The 20,534-nt window shown below is 40.7% G+C and overlaps 1 protein-coding gene across 1 annotated transcript in view; it reads right to left on the bottom strand.

The window, feature by feature from the left end:
- The window catches only part of Ints8 (integrator complex subunit 8), a 60,567-nt gene that overhangs the window by 27,012 nt on the left and 13,021 nt on the right, over positions 1 to 20,534 (bottom strand). The window contains exons 7-13 of the mRNA XM_051160252.1: positions 17,113 to 17,220; positions 14,764 to 14,919; positions 10,878 to 10,978; positions 9,749 to 9,890; positions 6,650 to 6,720; positions 5,532 to 5,707; positions 4,160 to 4,293 (exon numbers count right to left, since the gene is read on the bottom strand). Of these exons, the coding sequence (XP_051016209.1) occupies positions 4,160 to 4,293; positions 5,532 to 5,707; positions 6,650 to 6,720; positions 9,749 to 9,890; positions 10,878 to 10,978; positions 14,764 to 14,919; positions 17,113 to 17,220 (888 nt within the window). The remainder of the gene's footprint in view (positions 1 to 4,159; positions 4,294 to 5,531; positions 5,708 to 6,649; positions 6,721 to 9,748; positions 9,891 to 10,877; positions 10,979 to 14,763; positions 14,920 to 17,112; positions 17,221 to 20,534) is intronic.

Consider the following 20,534-nt stretch of genomic DNA (forward strand, 5'->3'; position numbering starts at 1 on the left):
GGCTTTTTTTTTAATTTTTGTTTTGTTTTGTTTTGTTGTCAAGACAGAGTTTCTCTGTGTAGCCTGGGCTGTCCTGGACTTGCTTTGTAGACCAGGCTGGCCTCAAACTCACATCAATTCACCTGTCTCTGCAACACATAATTTTCAAACAGAAAGGAAAATGGCAAAAAAAAAAAAAAAAAAAAAAATTTTAATCCAAGTAAAGTTTCAATGTAGAGCTCCAGTGAAGGGACCAAATTCCTAGCAGTTGATGCACACTCAAGACAAACAGAACCAACAGTGGCACAATACATGCTAGGATACACAGAGCTACCATGACAGTTGAACACAGAACACATTCAAGATGGCAAAAAACCCACAAAATCTAACAACCAGATTAACTCTGGCTAATCTCACAACCATAATGGGTATTATTAGTCTTCACTTTACAAATGAGGAAACTGAGGCACACAGAAGTGACATATCGAAATACATGCAGCCAATAATTATAGAAAAGGGAAGGCAGTCCCGATTTGCCTGTTTTTGTTTTTTGAGACAGGGTTTCTCTGTGGAACAGAGCTCTGGCTGTCTGGACTCACTTTGTAGACCAAGTCGGCGTTGCCTCTGTCTCTGAGTGCTAGGATTAAAGGCGTGCACCACCACACCCACCCCCTTCTTAAAATTAACACCAATAAAAATACCATAAGTACCAGAATTCTTAAGATTTCCATGTCACAGCATTTATGTATTTAAGCCTTATAAAATATAAATGAATTTCCGGCTTTTCCTAAACAGTGTCACCAAGAGGAAAAACTGGAGAGAAAACTCAGATATTGAAGGCTAGGCTCAGCCTGGCAGTAGTAGCACGCATCTTTAATTCCAGCACTCAGGAGACAGAGGCAGATAGATCTCTTGAGTTGGAGGCCAGCCTAGTCTACAGGGAAAGCTCTAGGACAGGCAGGGCTGCACAGGGAAACCCTGTCTCAAAAGAAGGGGCTGGGGGAGCTAGACATACAACCAAAAGGTCAAGAAATACTGCCATACTATTTGAAGTGGCTACATGGTTACTGCCTTTTGCACTATAAACTACAACCTACAAAAAGAGTGTTTTTATGTATTTTAATTTTTACTACTTTTTTGCTAGTTTGTTTTTACTTTTTGAGATAGGGTTTCTCTGTGTATCCCTGGCTGTCCTGAACTCACTTTGTAGACCAGGCTAGCCTCAAACTCACAGAGTTTGCCTTTGCCTGCCTTTGCCTTTGTGCTGGGATTAAAGGCTGAGCCTAGCCTTTAACAGCTGAGTTATCTTCCAGCCCTTTGGCAATATTTCTAAATGCATTTTTCCTCTTGGTGACACTGTAACCCAGGTTAGCCTCAAATTTTGGATTTTCATACCTCTGCTTCTTGAGTGCTGGGATTAGAGGTGTGAACCTTTGTTTTTAGCTTGAATTGCTACTTTAGAAGTTATTTTCATGCTAGGAGACAGTGGCCTACACCTTTGATCCCAGCATTCAGGAGGCAGAGGCAGGTGATCTCTGGAAATTTGAGGCTAGCCTGGTCTAGAGTGAGCACCAGGACAGCCAAGGATTTACGTTCCTGCATAAGGGGCTGAAGAGATAGCTTATCAGTTAAAGAACGCTGGCTGCTTTTCCAGACGTCCTGAGTTCAATTCCCAACAGCCACACGGTGGCTCACAACCATTTGTAATCCTTATAATTTGATTCTCTCATCTGGTGAGCACTCATATACATAAAATAAGTAAATAAATCTTAAAAAAACAAAAACAAAAGCAAAAAAACCTTCCTTGACCAAAAATAACTTTTATTATTTTTTTTGTTTGATTTTTTTTATTAATTTATTCATATTACATCTCGATTATTAGCCCTTGCCCTGTTTCCTCCCATTCTTCCCTCCCTCCCACTTCTCCCCTTCTCCCCTCCCCTATGTCTGTGACTGAGGGAGACCTCCTCCCCCTATATATGCTCTCAGAATATCAAGTCTCTTCTTGGTAACTAGCTATCCTTCCTCTGAGTGCCACCAGGTGTCTCCATCCGGGGGACATGGTCAGAAAAGGGGCACCAGAGTTCATGTGAGAGTCAGATCTCACTCTCCACTCAACGGTGGAGAATATTCTGTTCGTCGGCTAGGTCTTGGTAGGGGTTCGAAGCTTACTGCCTATATTCTCCTTGGCTGGTGCCTCAGTTTGAGGAGGACCCCAGGATCCAGATCTGCCTGTCATAAAGTTCTTCTTGTAGGTTTCCAGGACCCTGTGGGTCCTACTATTTCCTCTTTCTTCCATGCTACTCTTGCCTAAAGTCTCAATCGGATATCCTCTCCTCTGACCCACTTTCTTGGTAAGTAAAGATTTTCATGGTACGTATCCCTTGGACTAGTGTTTTGATATAAGTGAGTATATACCGTTTGTCTCTTTTTGCTTCTGGGTGAACTCACTCATTATGATAATTTCTAGATCAATCCATTTGTCCACAAATTTCGGGAATTCCTCGTTTTTAATAGCTGAGTAGTATTCTCCTCGTTAGTCATCAGAGAAATGCAAATCAAAATGACACTGAGATTCCATCTTACACCCATCAGAATGGCTACGATCAAAAACTCAAATGACACCACATGTAGGCGAGGATGTGGAGAGAGAGGAACACTCCTTCATTGCTAGTGGGAATGCAAACTAGTACAACCACTTTGGAAAGCTATCTGGTGCTTTCTCAGAAAAATGGGAATAGGGCTTCCTCAAGACCCAGCCATCCGACTCCTTGGAATATACCCAGAAAATGCCCTACCACATAACAGGGACATATGCTCAACCATATTCATAGCTGCTCTATACATAATAGCCAGAACATGGAAACAGCCTAAGTGTCCCTCAGTAGAAGAATGGACTAAGAAACTGTGGTATATTTATTATTTTTTTTAGAGGTAGGGTTTCACTATGTAGGCCTGGCTCTCCTGAAACTTGCTCTGTAGACTAGGCTGGCCTTGAACTGAAGAGACATGACTGTCTCTGTTTCCTACGTGCTGAGAGGAAAGGTGTGTGCCACCATACCTGGCAGAAAGTAAAAAAATTTAGGATGAGATCAAGTGCATCAAAGTCCCAGCCTAGATTGGGGATGGACTCAAAAAACCCCACCCCTAGCTGAGGAACTATTGGTAGCTGAAGGATGCTAGGGTAGGGAGAATGCACTTTCTTCAGGCCATCCTACATTAGACTGTCCTATATCCTTGTAGAAATGGGTAGTATTACTTGGATTCAAAAAGCTATAAAAAGAAAAACCAAAAGTCTTAACATTGGGAAAGAGTTTCAGGTGAAGGTCTGGGAGGAGCTGAAAAAGGGTGGAATAAATATGATCAAAATACTCTCTACGTGTGTGAAATATTTAAAGAAAAAACATTCGAAAAATAAAAATACAGCTGGGCATGATGGTGCGCACCTTTAATCCCAGTACTCAGGAGGCAGAGGCTGGTGGATTGCTGTTGAGTTCAAGGCCAGCCTGGTCTACAAAATGAGTCCAGGACAGCCAAGGCTACACAGAGAGACCCTGTCTTGAAAACAAACAAACGGGGCTGGAGAGATGGCTCAGTGGCTAAGAGCACTGACTGCTCTTCCAAAGGTCATGAGTTCAATTCCCAGCAACCACATGGTGGCTCACAACCATCTATAATATGATCTGATACCCTCCTCTGACCGGCAGGTGTACATGTAGGCAGAGCTCTGTATACATAATAATAAATAAATAAATCTTAAAAAAAAAAGAAAACAAACAAATAAATAAAAATACAAAGGTTTGAAGTATCGCTCAGTGGTCTAGTACTTGCTCAGTATGAGTGAGTTGGGTTCAATGCACAGAAATATAATCAAAATGACAACAACAAACGCCTTGATCCCTGTAAGATGGAGATAGTATGAATAATATACACATTTACCTATATTTACAGCTGTGTTTAAAATGCATGGAGGTACACTAAGAACAAACGGGTGTTTTTTGTATATTTTCCTTTTTTTTTCCACTGTCAATGTTAAAGGTGCAATTGTGGTCATGTGAAAGTCTTAAACTATTAAAAGGGGTCCTTATTTACCAAAAAAAAAAAAAAAAAAAAAAAAGAGCCAGAAGCTAAAGTTTCTCCTATATTACTGTATAAAACAAATGAAGTAACAACTTCTTACCTTACTTGACACAGTCCAAAACTGTCGCTCTGAGGTCATACCATGCAACTCAATTAAAATCTGTCTAATCCGCCAGGGGTCCACTGACAGTATAAGCTGATGTTCCAGCTGGCCAATGTTGACACTTGCTGAGGCTAAGGAAGAGAGCTCTATTTCAGCTAATGATTAAACTAAAAATTAAACGTAAAATTTTAAGTATGATACAACTAAAAGAAATAACATATGCGAATTGTCTTAAGTTAAAAGTAAAAACCATTTAGAGAATGGGATTATCTTATGTAATTCAAATTATGTACTAACTTTACACAAAAAAACCTACCACAATTTGTATGCACTTAGTAAAATTGAATATATCTAAAAAAACATACACAGTAAAAATTTAACAGTCAAATTAACTGGCTCACAGAAAGAATTTACAGACCACATTTTTAAAAAGAAATAAAAAAATTTTTTAAGAATTAAAGAAAAAAGAAACTAATATAAACAATTCTCCCTTGTGAACATGTGTTAATAAAAGTGTACGTGCAACAACTCTTTACTAGCAAACACTACAGAAGTGGTGGTGGTGGGGGTGTTTGTGTGAATGGGTGCACGTGCACGCTCTTGCGCCCATATGTCAAGTCAGACAGCCTGCAAGAGCTGTTCTGTCCTGTTACCACACAGGTTCCAGAAACTGAATTCAGGTCATCAAGCGTGGTGGGAGGTGCCACCTTATCAGCCCAGATGTGTGTTTTATAAAGGAAAAGAGGAAGACCATGACCACTAAAAATCTACTTTCAGCTGAGTTATCAGCCTTAACTAATATATAGCTGGCAGTTTCATGTATTAATATTATTCTTTATAGTGAACATTCAGACAGTTTATAGCCACTGAGGATAAAGACAGCTAAAATTTTGCTTTTGTTAAACCAAGTAAATGACTTATAACCTGTGTGGTTTTATGGCTAATGTTTCTTATTAATAAGACAACTGTATTTTACATTCATATTGGTAAGTCAAAAATGGGGGGAAAACAATTAAGATAAACTGACCACGTTCTCTTATCTAGCAGTGAGCAGCACAGCCATATTGGCTGACTAGCACAATTACTTTTGGTCCCAGCATCCTTTACCAATCTCCTCTCCATTAATACTGCACCCTCAAGAAAATATTAGCACTGTTATGTGGGTCTATGCCCCATCTAAACCCTTTTATGAATTATACCTACATATCCATGAGCCCGTGGCTCAGCTGAAAAGCAAGAACTGCTCACACAGAAGCCTGACCACAACAAACAGATTTCATTTCTATTAATTACCCACACAAATACTAACTAAAATTCAAAGAAAGCCTTTGAAAAGAGACAAAATATGAGCTAGCAGAATAGGGCTAACCTGGGATATCATAAAATGAAGTCACAGGTTTAATGCACAGATTTACTCTGGGGGATCTCTTCCTCATTTGGTCCACAAGCAGCTTTCGTTCTTCATCTTTCAACAATGTAATGAAAAGTTCGTGTGAAGAAATCATGAAGACATACTGCAGATCTTCCAACCCCAGACACACATTCCTAGAGCAGTAAGAAACATTATAAAACAAGAGTGTACATTTTTGTTTGGGAAAAACATTCGTACCAACCAATCACTGGTCAAAAGCCACCTTTCTTTAAAGATTTATGCATGCATTTTATGTATATGAAGATGCTGGGGTTTTTTTGTTTTTTCAAGACAGAGTTTCTCTGAGTAGCCTTTCCTGTCCTGGACTCACTTTTTAGACCGGGCTGGCCTCAAACTCACAGAGATCTGCCTGCCTCTGCCTCCCGAGTGCTAGGATTACAGGAGTACACCACTGCACCTAGTGAGTATATAATCTTAAAGCTACATATTTCTTGACAAATTTCAACTTAATTGATTTTTCAAATGTAACTTACTGACTAGTTATAAGAGACAGTATAAAAGTATAAACACAGCTATTAAAAGAGTTTTCAAGATGGGCATGGTGGTACACACCTGTAATCTCACCATCTGGAAAACAAAGGAAGGAGAATTGATAGTTTGGGACCAACTGGAGTTAGGTGGTGAGCTCCAGTCTCGTTTGATCTCCAGCATCACAAAGACAGACAGACAGACAGACAGACACACACACACACACACACACACTCTCTCTCTCTCTCTCTCTCAGCTTCCAGAATAACTAGATATTCACAGCAAAACCCTATCTCAAAAAATAAAAGGTGGGGTGGTGGCATGAGAGGGTTAGGGAGGGCAATGTAGCTCAAGAAGGCTAAAACACTTGCTGTAAGATAAATTTAATTCCCAGTACCCACCTGATAGTAAGAAAGAACAGAACCCTCCAGCTTGCCCACTACCCTCCACACACACTGTGGTATGTGCTCACACAGACAGACACACACACACACATAAAATCTAAAAAATGAAACATCTGAAAAAAGAAAGATACTTTTCTCATGAAATTAAGTTTCAACTTTAAAACAAAAAACAAAGGTACTTACTTTAGAAAAGCAGCCATGTTTCCTTTCAAAGAATCGGAAGCCTTTTCTATGTTTATGGATCTTGAACAAACCTAGGAATTTGAGTAATTTTCATTTGAATATGGATATTGGCTTAAAAATTTGAGATTTACAAACAACTGGACTTTGGGCTTTTTTGTATGTTTGTTTATTTTGAATGTGTATAGAAATGTAGCCTGGATGTCTACTTGTGCACCACACACATGCCTGATGCCTGCAGAGGCAGAAAGTGGTACTGGATGGATTCCCTGGAATGAGTCACAGATGGTTTTGAGTGCTGGGAGTTGAGCCTGATCGTCTTGAAAAGCAGCCAGTGCTGCTAACCACTGAGCAGTCTCTCCAATGCTCCAAACAACTGACCTTTTATGTTTCGATCACTTACCACTGATTTGCTTAAGTTATTTAACACGAAAGTCAATATAAGAATCCACTAAAGAGGGCTGGAGAGATGGCTCAGAAGTTAAGAGCAGTGACTGCTGTTCTAGAGGTCCTGAGATCAATTCCCAGCAACCACATGGTGGTTCACAATCATCTATAATGAGACCTGGTGCCCTCTTCTGATGTGCAGGTGTACATGCAGGCAGAGCACTGTATGTGTAATAAATAAATACATCTTTAAAAAAACAAATACAAGGTCCATTAGAGGGAGTGAGACCAACCATTTTAATAAATTCAGGCATATAGAGTTAAGAATAACAACTCGGTACTTTAAGTTCCTAATACAGAGGACAGGATCTGCCGTCTACTAAGTTAAGAATTCTAACACATCAGAAGAGAAAAATACTACCAAGCACGCTCAAAAAAGGAAGAAGTCCGAATACCCATGACAGCAGAATAGCTAGACTGAGATGTTTAATAAAGTTACAATGAGTATTTGCCATTTTGGGGGGTTTTTTGTTGTTGGTGGTGGTGGTATTTTTTTGTTTTGTTTTGTTGGTGTTTAGAGACAGGGTTTTTCTATGTAGCCCTGGCTGCCCTGGACTTGCTGCCTTGGAGATCAGGTTAGCCTCGAACTCAAAGAAATCCACCTGTCTCTGCCTCCTGAGTCCTGGGTTTAAAGGTGTGTGCCACCACACCTGGCAGATGTCTTTTTAAATTGTAAAATGAACACATTTTCTTTCTTTAGTTTGTTTGAGACAGGGTTCCATATATTCCGGGTGGCCTCCAACTTGTGATGCAGCTGCAGCTGACAATTCCTCTGACCTTCTCAAGGCCCTGCAGTTATCTTACTACTAGCATTACAGACTTGACTGCTACAACCAGCTTTCCATGCTGACAGGGAAGGGCCCAGGGCTTCTGAACAGGCTAGGTATGCATCCTACCTCATCTATATCTTTCGTTCAGTAAGGAAAACATAAGAGATCAGCAGTGATGTTGGGTACAAAATGTAGAAAGTTTATTATGCCTGCAATCAACGCATCAAATCCATACTAAAAAAAACATAAAACGCCAGGCAAGATGGCACATGCCTATGATCCTAACACTTAGAAGACTGAGGTAGGAAGCTCTCAAGTTTGATGCTAGCCTAAGCTAAACAAGCAGCCTGTCTCTCAGAAGGAAACAATTAAAACATAAAGGCTGAGAAGCTCCTCAGCAGCTACTCTGAGGATCCTAAGGACCGGAATTCAGATTCCAGTACTAATGTAACAAGCTCAGTGTCCTCCAAGGGAGCAGAGACAGGAGGATCCCTGAGCACTGCTGGATTCCAGCCAAGTGGAAAAAATACAAGCCCAAGGAGCAGCAATGAGACCCTGACTCAAAAGACGAGCAGGAGAGCGACAGAGAACACCAACACCCTCCTCCACAGGTATATACACATAAGTGCATATGTTCCTTCAGACACTAATAAATAAAAGTCAATCCTTATGTGTGGCAAGATGGCTTCACAGGTTAAGAGAGCTTGCCAGTTATCCTCAGACCTCTACAGGTATGTAACTGCCTGTGAGTACAATATACATGCAATACACAAATGCATAAATTTAACAAAACATTTCTAGTAAACTTTTTAAAATTAAGACTTGGGGACTGAAGCCAAGCATGGTGGCACACTCCTTTTATCAAAGCACCTGGGATGCAGAGGCAGGAAGATCTCCATAGGTTCAGGGCCAGCTTGGCTACCTAGGTTGTACCAAGACAGCCAGGACTATGTAGTGACCCTATCTCAAAAAACAAAACAAAAAAACTTGGCAACTGGAGAGACAATTCAGCAATTAAGAGCACTTACTAGAACTGGAGAGATGGCTCAGAAGTTAAGAGCACTGACTGCCCTTCCAGAGGTCCTAAGTTCAATTCCCAGTAACCACATGGTGCCTCACAACCATCTATAATAAGATCTGGTGCCCTCTTCTGTCCTGCAGGGGTACATGCAGGCAGAACACTGTATACATAATAAATCAATACATCTTTAAAAAAAAAAAGAGCACTTACTGCTCTTGCAGAAGACCTGGGCTCACTTCCCAGCACCCACAACAGACTGCTCACAGCTCCTTCTAATGCCAGTTCCAGAGGATCCAATGCCTCCTGGCCTCTGTAAGCTCCTACACACATTATGCACATCAACTCAGGCAAACACACATATCTACACACAGAAAATAAGTCCCCCCCCCCAGACAGGGTTTCTCTGTGTAGTCTTGGCTGTCCTGGACTCGTTCTGTAGACCAGACTGGCCTTGAACTCAGAGATCTGCCTGCCTCTACCTCCAGAGTGCTGAGACTAAACTTGTGCACTACCACACCTGGCTAAGATCCAAGAGATAAAGAGGAGGAGGAAGAAGGAGAATGAGGAGAGAGAGGGGGAAGAGGGGAGGCGCTGGAGGGCAGAGAGGAGGGAGAACATAAGGGGAAAGAGTAAGAACGATGAGTGGGAGTAAGAGCCTGAGGGAGAGGAAGTGGGGGGAAGGGTAGGAGGAGCGGGGAGAAGGGGGAGAAGAGAGACCAGGAAACAGAAGGGGTTGGAGAGGCAGCTTGCTCAGTGTGCTAATACTGTCAACCTTAAGGCACAGAAAAGAAAGAACAGGGGCACTAGAGAGCCACAGGTGAAGTGAGCAATGTTGTAAGTACCACAGGGAAATAAATGTCTTACCTCAAGGAGAAAATCAATTTTTTCTTTGTTTGGTCTAAGAAACAGTTGGTTAAACTGGACACTAATTGTTCTGCCTTCCAGTATATCACGTACTGTGTTGCATGCACAAACTTTAAAACAGATTTCATCTAGAGCTTCATTTCTACAGAGTACAAAAGCAGAAACATGAATGTTTTTGTTATAAAATATGAATGGAACTGTATTACAAAACAAAATTTAAAGGGGTAGAGCCATTTCTTGAGATGTAACATTTAGATGTTCAAGTACACTACTAAATATCATACACTATATCAAAAAAATGTACAAAAAGGATAGCTTAATTCTAAAGATTAAGTATAAGAAGAGAATTGTGTTCCAAGTAGCTTTTTTACCACTTTTAAGAGGAACTAAGAGAAAAAAAACTTTCAAGTGTCTCCAATAGGGAGGGCTGAAGGGCTGGCTCAGTGAGGAAGAGCACTGTCTTCAGAGGACATGGGCTCAGTGCCACCTCACAATGTCTGTAACTCCAGCTCCAGGGGCTCCAACGCCCTCTTCTGGCCTCTAAGGACACTAGGCTTGCACAGGATTCACACACCCAAGCAGGGGAACACCCATATACATCAAAATAAGTAATTAAAAAAAAAAAAAGTCTCCACAGAGGCTGGAAAGATAGATGACTCAAAAACTAAAAGTTCTCCCCCGCCACCTCCGAGACAGGGTCTCTCTGTGTAGCCTTGGCTGTCCTGGACTCGCTTTGTAGACTAGGCTGGCCTTGAACTCACAGCGATCCACCTGCCTCTGCCTTCCGAGTGCTGGGATTACAGGCGTGCACCACCACTGCCCGGCAGGCTAAAAGTTCTTGAGTGCTCTTCCAGGGGTCCTGAGTTCAATTCCCTGCAACTAACCACATGCTTACAACCATCTGTAATGCAATCTGAATCCCCCTTCTAATGTGCATGAAGACAGAGCACTCATCCACATAAGATACATGAATATATAAACTTTTAAAAGTCTCTGCCACACATTTTGTCCCTTTTGTCAGTAAAACTGAAAATAATGTCAATCACTTACATGTAACCTGCAAGTTGATTTAATAACTCACTGAACACTTGTTCTATTTCTCAAAGTCAAAACTACGTTTTCAACTTACCCTTGTTGGGCTTTCTGAAAGAGCTCCCTCAGTACTGACTGGCGGAACTGGACAGGTAAAGTGAAGGTTAAATTATCTTCAATGAAAATCTGCACTACCTCCTAGAAAGAAGACAGAAAATTGCATCCATGTGAAAACCACGGCGGTTTCTTTAAGACACACTTTCTGCAAGGTCGGAGTGTAGCTCAGTTGACAGAAACCCTGCTGGCCAGCATAGACAAAGCCCTGGGCTCAATGTCCATGGTAGTACAAGCCTGTAATATTAGCACTAGGCAGTAGAGGCAGGAGAATCAGAACTTCAAAGTTATCCTATGCTATATACTGAGTTAAAGAAAATTATAAAAAGATGTACTACTAGAAAAATCAGTCTTTTTTGTTTTGTTTTGTTTTTTTTCAAGACAAGGTTTCTTTGTCTATATCCCTGGACTCACTTTGTAGACTAGACTGGCCTCAAACTCAACAGCAATCCATCTACCTCTGCCTCCCAAATGCTGGGATTAAAGGCGTGCGCTACCAGGTATGCACCACCACTGCGCATGCACCTTGCAAAAATTCTAAAATTAATAGAAATAGTTTCTGAAACAAACTAATGAATCTTTAGCTTCTAACCAGAAACCAAACAAAAACCACACCGACTTCAGCCAAGAATACGATCATGTACCTCTAATTGTAGTGCACGGGAGGCTGAGACAAGATCAAAGGTAAAGACTAGCCTGCACTGCGCAGCAAAAAGTTCAGTTAAATAAATAAATCAGAAAGAAAAGCCAACAAGAACAACAAAAATTAAAAAAATCCTTTCAAATAAACTTTAAAGGTTTTATTCATAAAACAAACTCCAAAAAAATAAAAAAGCTTAAAATAATTAAATCACCTGGGAAAAACATGCTAAGAAATAATTCCAATAAATTTAAATGTTCTAAAATATATTATTTAGTAAATTACAAAAAATATCTAAGTATTATATACAAACCCTTTACAGGTCTTTCTTAAGCAATGGAAAAAGATAAAAGAAGGGATGATAATGTGGGAAATGGATTTTTACAAATATCTGTGCTAGCTGGGCGTGGTGGCGTACGCCTTTAATCCCAGCACTCGGGAGGCAGAGGCAGGCAGATGGCTGTGAGTTCGAGGCCAGCCTGGTCTACAAAGTGAGTCTAGGACAGTCAAGGCTATACAGAGAAACCCTGTCTTTAAAAAAAAAAAAAAACAACAAATTGTGCTAATTAGTCACTATCCCAGAGAAGCAAGTGGTCTCAAAATTATAGATCCCCCACCATTTCATCTCCACACAAAAATGTGGCATGGTAGGGCTGTGAGCCACGTTCTTCCACCTGCTTCACTATTATAGCTTGACCAACATAAAACAAAACTATGGGGCTCATGTAAAGAGTCCTCCTGAAATAAAAACCTAATACAACGTCTAAGAGACACAAGTCTGCATATGCAACTGCATATGTTGCTGAGCTGTAAGAAAATTGTTCTTTACCTCCTTAGCTATGCATTATAACTATGTTCTTAATCCATTATGTGGACGCCATTTGCATTCCCAGTAACGTGAGGAAGAGGAATACTGCGAAGGTCTTATAGAGCTGATCTCTAGAAGGACAAGGTCTTTAGTATGTAGCCCTGGCTGGCCTAGAACCCACAGAAATCCACCTGCCTCTGTCTCCCGTGCTAGGATTAAAGGTACATGCCACCACACCTGGCTACTTCTTAGTTGCTATTACAACTGTGATTTTGCTGCCATTATGAATAATGTAAATATTTGACATGCAGGATATCTGATATGTGACCCCTGTGAACGGGTCATCCATCCCCAAAGGGATGGGGACCCACAGGTGGAGAACCATTACTCAAGCGGCTCCTAACCCTCTGTAAGCCTGTATTGCTGAGATCAGTTAACTGAAAGATGTCTATACTTTGATTAATTCACCAGTACCCATCAATCAATTCCAAGAAAACTTAAATTCCTACCCTAAACAAAGTAATATTTTGAAAAAAAAAAATTAAAGAGAAAAAGTATATAATCTTCCTTTTCATGTAATTTTGGGTAGGCAAAGAAATGAAATTTTACAAATAGATTCTTTTTTTTTTTTTTTTTTTTAAGATTTATTGATTATGTATACAGTGTTCTTGTCTGTATGTACACCTGCACACCAGAAGAGGACACCAGATCTCATTATAGATGGTGGTGAGCTACCATGTGGTTGCTGGGAATTGAATTCAGGACCTCTGGAAGAGCAGCCAGTGCCCTTAACCTCTGAGCCATCTTTCCAGCCCCGAAATAAAATTTTAGATGAAGATAATGAATTATAAATCTGAGATGAAAACTCAATTAAGAAACACAAAACTGGGCTGGAGAGATGGCTCAGAGGTTAGGAGCACTGACTGTTCTTCCAAAGGTCCTGAGTTTAATGCCCAGCAAACACATAGTGGCTCAGAACCTTCTACAGTTTGATCTGATGCCCTCATCTGGCCTTCAGGTGCACATGCAGATAGAACACTCACATACATAAAATAAATAAATTTTAAAAAAGAAAAAAGAAACACAAAGCTACCTAGGTGTGGTGGCACGTGGGACATGCCCCACTCAGGAGGCAAAAGCAGGCAGATCTCTGTGAGTTCAAGGCCAGCCTAGCCTAATCTACAAAGTGGGTCCAGGACAACCAGGGTTATTACACAGAGAAACCTTGCCTCAGGGAAAAAAAAAAAAGCAAACAAAGGGGGACCAAAAAAAAAAAAAAAAAAAAAAAAGAAAGAAAGAAAGAAAGAAAGAAAGAAAGACGAAGCTGAAAGTAAATCTCAGCCTTTGGAAGGGTGAGACAAGATTGCCAGTTCTAGGCCAGAGTAGAGTATAAAAAGTCACTGCCTCAAAACACCAAAAATTTAAAAAATAAAATAAAGCAAACGAAAGTTAAGCTCGCTTGTTTCATGTTTGCTGTTCTGAGTTAAATAACAGAAAGGCACTGTTGGGAAGAAAACATTCTGAAAATGACATCAACACTACAAACTCTCACTGCCAGTTACTTTCACTAAAAAGCAAAGGATAGTCAGATATGGTGGCATGTGCCTTTAACCCCAGCAGATGCCAGCTCTGTGAGTAAGAGGCCAGTCTGGTATATATATATCAAGTTCCAGGACAGCCACAGCTATGTAACAGAGAGACTCTAACTTGCCTAGGTAGGACACTAATCATTACCTGAGACAATGACCAGGCTCGCTCGCTCGCTCGCTCGCGCTCGCGCTCTCTCTCTCTCTCTCTCTCTCTCTCTCTCTCTCTCTCACACACACACACACACACACACACACACACACAAAGGGAGTTTGTAATAGCACACCCCACCCAACCAGACCACTCTGGTCACTCTTTCCTTCTTTGAAATAATAAATAAGCTATGACACCACAGGTTCCCTGGTTGTGATTTTAAAAGCCTGGGTTTCTGTTTTTGACTGTACTTATAGTTCCCTATAGAACTGGTTAAGATGAACAAGCTTCTCTTTCAAAAGGGATATCAGTAACAGTGAACATACCTTCACTCCAGTCACAGAATTACCTTAAAAATGAGATAATAGCTGGGCAGTGGTGGTGCACACCTTTAATCCCAGCACTCAGGAGGCAGAGGCAGGTGGATCGCTGTGAGTTCAAGGCCAGCCTGGTCTACAAAGGGAGTCCAGGACAGCCAAGGCTACACAGAGAAACCCTGTCTGGAAAAGGAAAAAGGGGGGAAAAAAAAGATAATATTAAGGGTTACATTAATTTTAGTCCTGGCTTACAATGTAGGTATCTGGCTCCAAGTCACACTTGAAAATGGTGGTACAAGATCTGAGCTCAGTCTGTTTCTATAACTTATCAACTGTACCTCTATACTCCCACGTCATATCTTACCTGATAGCTGCCAGATCGTAAACAAATATGAACTTGACTATATGGAGTCAACTGCTGAGAGTGATTATCAGAGGAAGGCACAAGAACATCACACGCTTGACAATAGCCAGCTAACCGCCTCTCATCTATGGTACAATGAAGAGATAATGAACCTATCTGTAAAGTAAGAGTTATACATCATTATCCGTTAATGAAATAGACACAAAAGATCAGTACTCCTTAATGTATTTTAACAGTATAAGAAACCGATAAAGACAATTCAAACCTGGAGGAACCACAAATAACATGGCTAAATGTTTTGAGCACAGATAAGAAAAACATTGTTCATTAACCAAATACAATCTATGATCCACTTACATGTCCCTTGATCTAAAAACATTTTTAGGGTTGAAAACAATGAACACCCAAGACAGACTAAATGTGATCCACAAAACCTCGCTATTTATTGTCTGGCCCTTCTCTCTCTCTCTATCTGTGTGTGTGTGTGTGTGTCTGTCTGTCTGTCTGTCTGTCTCTCTCTCCTAATTATTTACTTACTGTAGCTCCAGTAAGTATGACAATAAGGCTTTAATGCTGGTGACAACTCTTGCAAGCCTACACACTGTAAAATCTACACATCAAAGAGATTTACAAAAGTTAAAAAAAAAAAAATCTCAAAAACATTAGAAATGCTACCATGAAAAACATTTGTAAATACACATGTTTAAAAAAATTTTAAATAATTATACCCATCATTCAACAAAATTAGTAACATCTAATAGCTCTAGGTAGACTAAGCCTAGGGTTAGCCACGCAGCTCCATGGCAAGCCTGAAACCATGGGCTCAATCTAGCCCTGGCACTAGAAAAGTGGATAAACAAATAGAATAAATTAAGGTTTGGGGGTAGTTGATTAATTTTTGTAATGAGGAAAGGAAATCAAAACAGATTTTTTTTCCAGATTCTTGGAATTAAAAAAAAAAAAAATCACACTTAAAAAAATTCAATCATCTGAGGCTCTGAGAGAGATGGCTCAGCACACAGTGAAGACCTGAGTTTGGTTCCCAGCACCCATGATGGGTGACACACAATCACCCATAATTAAAGCTCCAGGGGAGGGAACCAGCAGTCACAGGCACATACCACACAGATATAAGCATATACCAGAATGTAAAAAATAAATAATTTAAAAAATATATATAGTCATCTGAATCATAAAAAGTTTGTTATGTAGACCAGGCTGGCCTTGAACTCACAAAGACCCACCTGCCTCTGCCTCCCTGAGTGCTGGGAATAAAGCCATGCAGCACTGCACCCCAGCTCCCATTCTACTTGACAATGGACACTATGAACAGCTGCTTCAAGTTTCTGCTGCCTTGACTCCCCAACATGCTATACCTCAAACTATAATCCAAAGTAAACTTTTTCTTTTAAGTTGCTTTTGGATATTTTATCACAGCACAGGAAAAGAAACTAAGTAACAAGTGTGGTGGTTTGAATAGGAATGGCTCTCACACACTCCTATGTTTGACTGCTTGGTCCACAGGCAGTGGCACTGCTAGGATGTGCATCACTGTGGAAGTGGCTTTGAGGTCTTCTATGCTCAAGCTATGCCCAGTGTGGCACAGTCTCCTCTGCTGCTTGTGGATAAAGAAGTAGAACTCTCAGCTCCTTCTCCAGCACCATGTCTGCCTGCATGTTGCCATGCTTCCCACCAGGAGGATAGCGGTGGCAAAGTGTAAGCCAGCCACAATTAAATGTTTTTCTGTATAAGAGTTGCACGGTCATAGTATCTCGTCACAGCAATAGAAACCCTAACTAAGACAACAAGAAAATAGACGGAAAAAAATAATGCTGCTTCCTTTTAACTTTCCCAACTTTCTGCAATAGGAACATTGGCTTTATTTGTTGGTGCTGGGACTGAACCAAAGGAATTCTGCATGCTAATAACACATTCTACCACGAAGCCAGATCCCCAAACTGGGCTTGGTGTTACACACCTATTAATACCAGCACTTGGGCCAGCCTTGTCTACCTTGTGAGTTCTAGGCCAACCAGAGCCACAGAGTGAAGCTGTCTTTTTTTTTTTTTAAGATTTATTTATTTTTATTTATTGCATATGACTGCTTTATCTGCAGAAGAGGGTATCAGATTACATTATAGGTGGTTGCTGGGAATTGAACTCGGAGGCTCTGGAAGAGCAGGTGGCGCTCTTAACCACTGAGCCATCTCTCCAGCCCAGAGTGAAGCTGTCTTAAAAACCAAACAGGTTATACCCTAGTATCCTATACAGCTTTTTAAAAAAAAGAACATTAAAGCAAAAAAAACTGTAAGAGACCAAATATTAAGTACCATTTATGAATGTACTTACCTCTGCAATTAGTTCTTTGGTTCTAAAAAACTTCTCTCTGGCATTTTCATAGACAGCTGAATTTGTAGAGCCTTGCTGGAAGTACACTGCGCCCAGATCATAACACACCTGAAATAACAAAACACCAATTTGCTTCCTAATTTTTATGTACTAAGATTTGACAAGCAGGGGCGTTGAAGAGATGGCTTACTGGTTAAGAGCACTGGCTGCTCTTCCAGAAGTCCTGAGTTCAATTCCCAGCAACCACATGGTGGCTTACATTCATCTGTAATAAAATTTGAATCCTTCTTCTAGTGTGCATGAAGACAGAAAACTCAAATACATAAAATAAATAAATCTTAAAAAAAAAAAAAAAGAAAAAGAAACAAAGAAAAGAGGTGACAAGCAGGCTGGAGAGATGGCTCAGATGTTAAGAGTACTGGCTACTCTTCCAATTCCCAGCAACTACATGGTGGCTCACAACCATCTATACTGAGATCTAGTGCCCTCTTCTGGACTGCAGGTGTACATGCAGGTATATAAATAAATAAATCTTTAAAAAAAAAAAAAAGTTGACAGGCATGGGAGCAGGAGAGATGATGACTCAAGGCTTAAGAGGGTTAAAAATACATATAGTGCTAGAGAGATGGCTCAGTGGTTAAGAGCACTGGCTGCTCTTCCAGAGGCTCTGACTGCAATCCTCAGCAACCACATGGTGGCTCACAACCATCTGTAATGAAATCTGGTGCCCTATTCTGGCGTGTAGGTATACATGCAGGGAAAACACTATATAATAAATAAGTAAATAAATAAGTCTTTTTTAAAAATACAATACCTATAAAGCCAGGAATAGTGGTGCACACCTTTAATCCAAGCACTCAAGCAGAGGTAGGCAGACCACTGTAAGTTCGAGGCTAGCCTGGTCTACAAAGCAAGTCCAGGATAGCCAAGGGTACAGAGAAACTCTGTCTTGAAAAATCAAAAAAACAAAAAAGCTGGTGGTGGTGGCACATGCCTTTAATCCCAGCACTCAGGAGGCAGAGGCAGGCAGATCACTTAGTTCAAGGCCAGCCTGGTCTACAGAGTGAGTTCTAGGACAGCCAGGGCTACACAGAGAAACTGGACCTGGAAAAACAAAACAAAACAGTGGTAAAATTCAAAATTATTTATTCATTCATTTGTTTGTTTTAAGACAGGGTTTCTCTACATAGCCTTGGCTGTCCTTGAACTCACTATATAGACCAGGCTGGACTCGAACTCACAGAGATCTGGCTGCCTCTGCCTCCCAAATGCTAGGATTAAAGGCCTTCACCACCATCCCTGGCTCCAACTCATGTTTAATGGTAGGAAAAGTCTGAAAAAGGAAGACAAGTTAAAAATATAATCAAAAGAAAAACAATAGGCACCAACTTGGACTTAAGCAAACAAAACCAAAAACTAACAAGAGTTCAGGTAACACAAAATTATTTGAAAGGCCAAAGAAGTGGGTCAGAAAGTTTCTTGAAGGAACAGGAAAAACGCCAAGTCAAACTGCTCTGAGAACAGTAGCACTGTGGCCATTCTCCAAAGCAGATGCTACAACTCACACTAGCTCCCCGCGGCCTCCAGCACGCCTCCCTGGCCCTGGCAACCACATTACCTGTCACTGCTGCTGTCAGCCAGATTCCTTACCATCCCCACATGTCTGACTTATGAGCTCCTGTCCCAGTCTAAAGTAAGCATATCATGTATCTGTAGAACATTCTTGCTTCCAAGCTAGACAAAGCTGGAGAAAGGCAATACCCAGAAAGTGTTCCATTGCCTGCTACCTGATTCAACAGGTGAGATTCCTCACGTCACAGAAGAGGACAAAGGTGGGAAGCACCTGAGTTGAGAAATACGACTAAATTTATAATGATTTTTCTTCTAACCGTAGAATGTGTATGATTTCCAAGAACACGTCCCTTCCCTTCACTGTCCCTTTTCTTTCCCTGCCTGTCTTCATCCTTACCAGCCCCCTTCTGAGACAGGTTCTCAAACTCCATGTGCACCTTAGGATGGCCTTGAAATTCTGATACTTCGCTTTCCACATGTGTGTGCTGGAATTACAAGCATGCATCACCCCTCTGTTATTCTGAAATGTGATGCTGGCTATGAATCACACCTAGGGCTCTGTGCATGCTAAACAAGCACTCTCCCAACACCTACGTCACCAGCCTCCAAGAACCTGGTCTTAGATTGATGCCTGTATTGACTATAAACTTTCAAAGAAGTCTGATTTAATCCAAAAACCACTCTTATACTACCAACATTAAGAAAATTACATTAAAAAGCAGAACACCGGGCTGGAGAGATGGCTCAGCGGTTAAGAGCAGTGGCTGCTCTTCTAAAGGTCCTGAGTTCAACTCCCACAACCACATGGTGGCTCACAACCATCTATAATGTGATCTGGTTCCCTGTTCTGGCATGCAAGTGTACATGCAGGCAGAACACTATACATAATGAATAAACCTTTAAAAAATAAAATAAATAAAAAGCAAAACACCAAGTCATAGAGTTCAGGCTCAAACCCTATCATAAATTATTCAAAATAAGTAACTACCTCACATAAATTCTCATCGTATCTTGAAAAAAAATATTATCTTCAGCTATTCCCAACACTGAAAAGACACCCTTCATAACACTGTCTCATTTCCACCTCTTTTAAAAATGGGAAATAGTGTATGATGTCATGTTTATTTGTATGAATAAAGAAATAAGAATAGCCTTTATTACAGTTACGATCAAGCCAAGCACGGTGGCTCAACACCTTTAGTCCTTGGGAGGTTGAAGGCCAGCCTGGTCTACAGAAATTGTTTCTGGACAGCCAGGGCTACTCAGAGAAACCCTGCCTTGAGAACCCAAAATTTAATATCATCATCTCTAGTGGATTTTAGTCCCAAAAAGGTAACCAGTGAGTGTTTTAAATCTCTTATTGTCCCTCAGGTCTGCATTAGGAAACAAGCTGCAATGTGCAGACTCACATACTTAATAATTTAGTCTTAGTTTGATTTCTAAGTTCTATTTTTTTTAACAGTTTACTTAATTTTATCTTATGTGTATGCGTATTCTGCCTACATGCACTAATATGTGCACCACATGTATGCCTGGTACCACGATCTCCTGGAACTGGAGTTACAGACAGCCGTGGGCTAACATGCTGAGAACTAAACCCCAGTCCTCTGGAAGAGCAGCCAACACTCCCAACTGCTGAACCATTTCTCCAGTCCTTAGTTTGATGTCTATAGCTGTAATAAAGACTATGACCAAAAGCAACCTGGGGAGAAAAATACTTATTTCATCTTACAACTTTCACATAACATTCTATCATTGAAGGAATTCAGGGCAGAACTCAAAGCAGGAACATGGACACGGAACTGAGGCAGAGGCCGTGGAGAAATGATGCTCACTGGATTGCTCAATCC

This window comes from Acomys russatus, chromosome 2, assembly GCF_903995435.1.
Source record: "Acomys russatus chromosome 2, mAcoRus1.1, whole genome shotgun sequence".
NCBI lineage: Eukaryota > Metazoa > Chordata > Mammalia > Rodentia > Muridae > Acomys > Acomys russatus.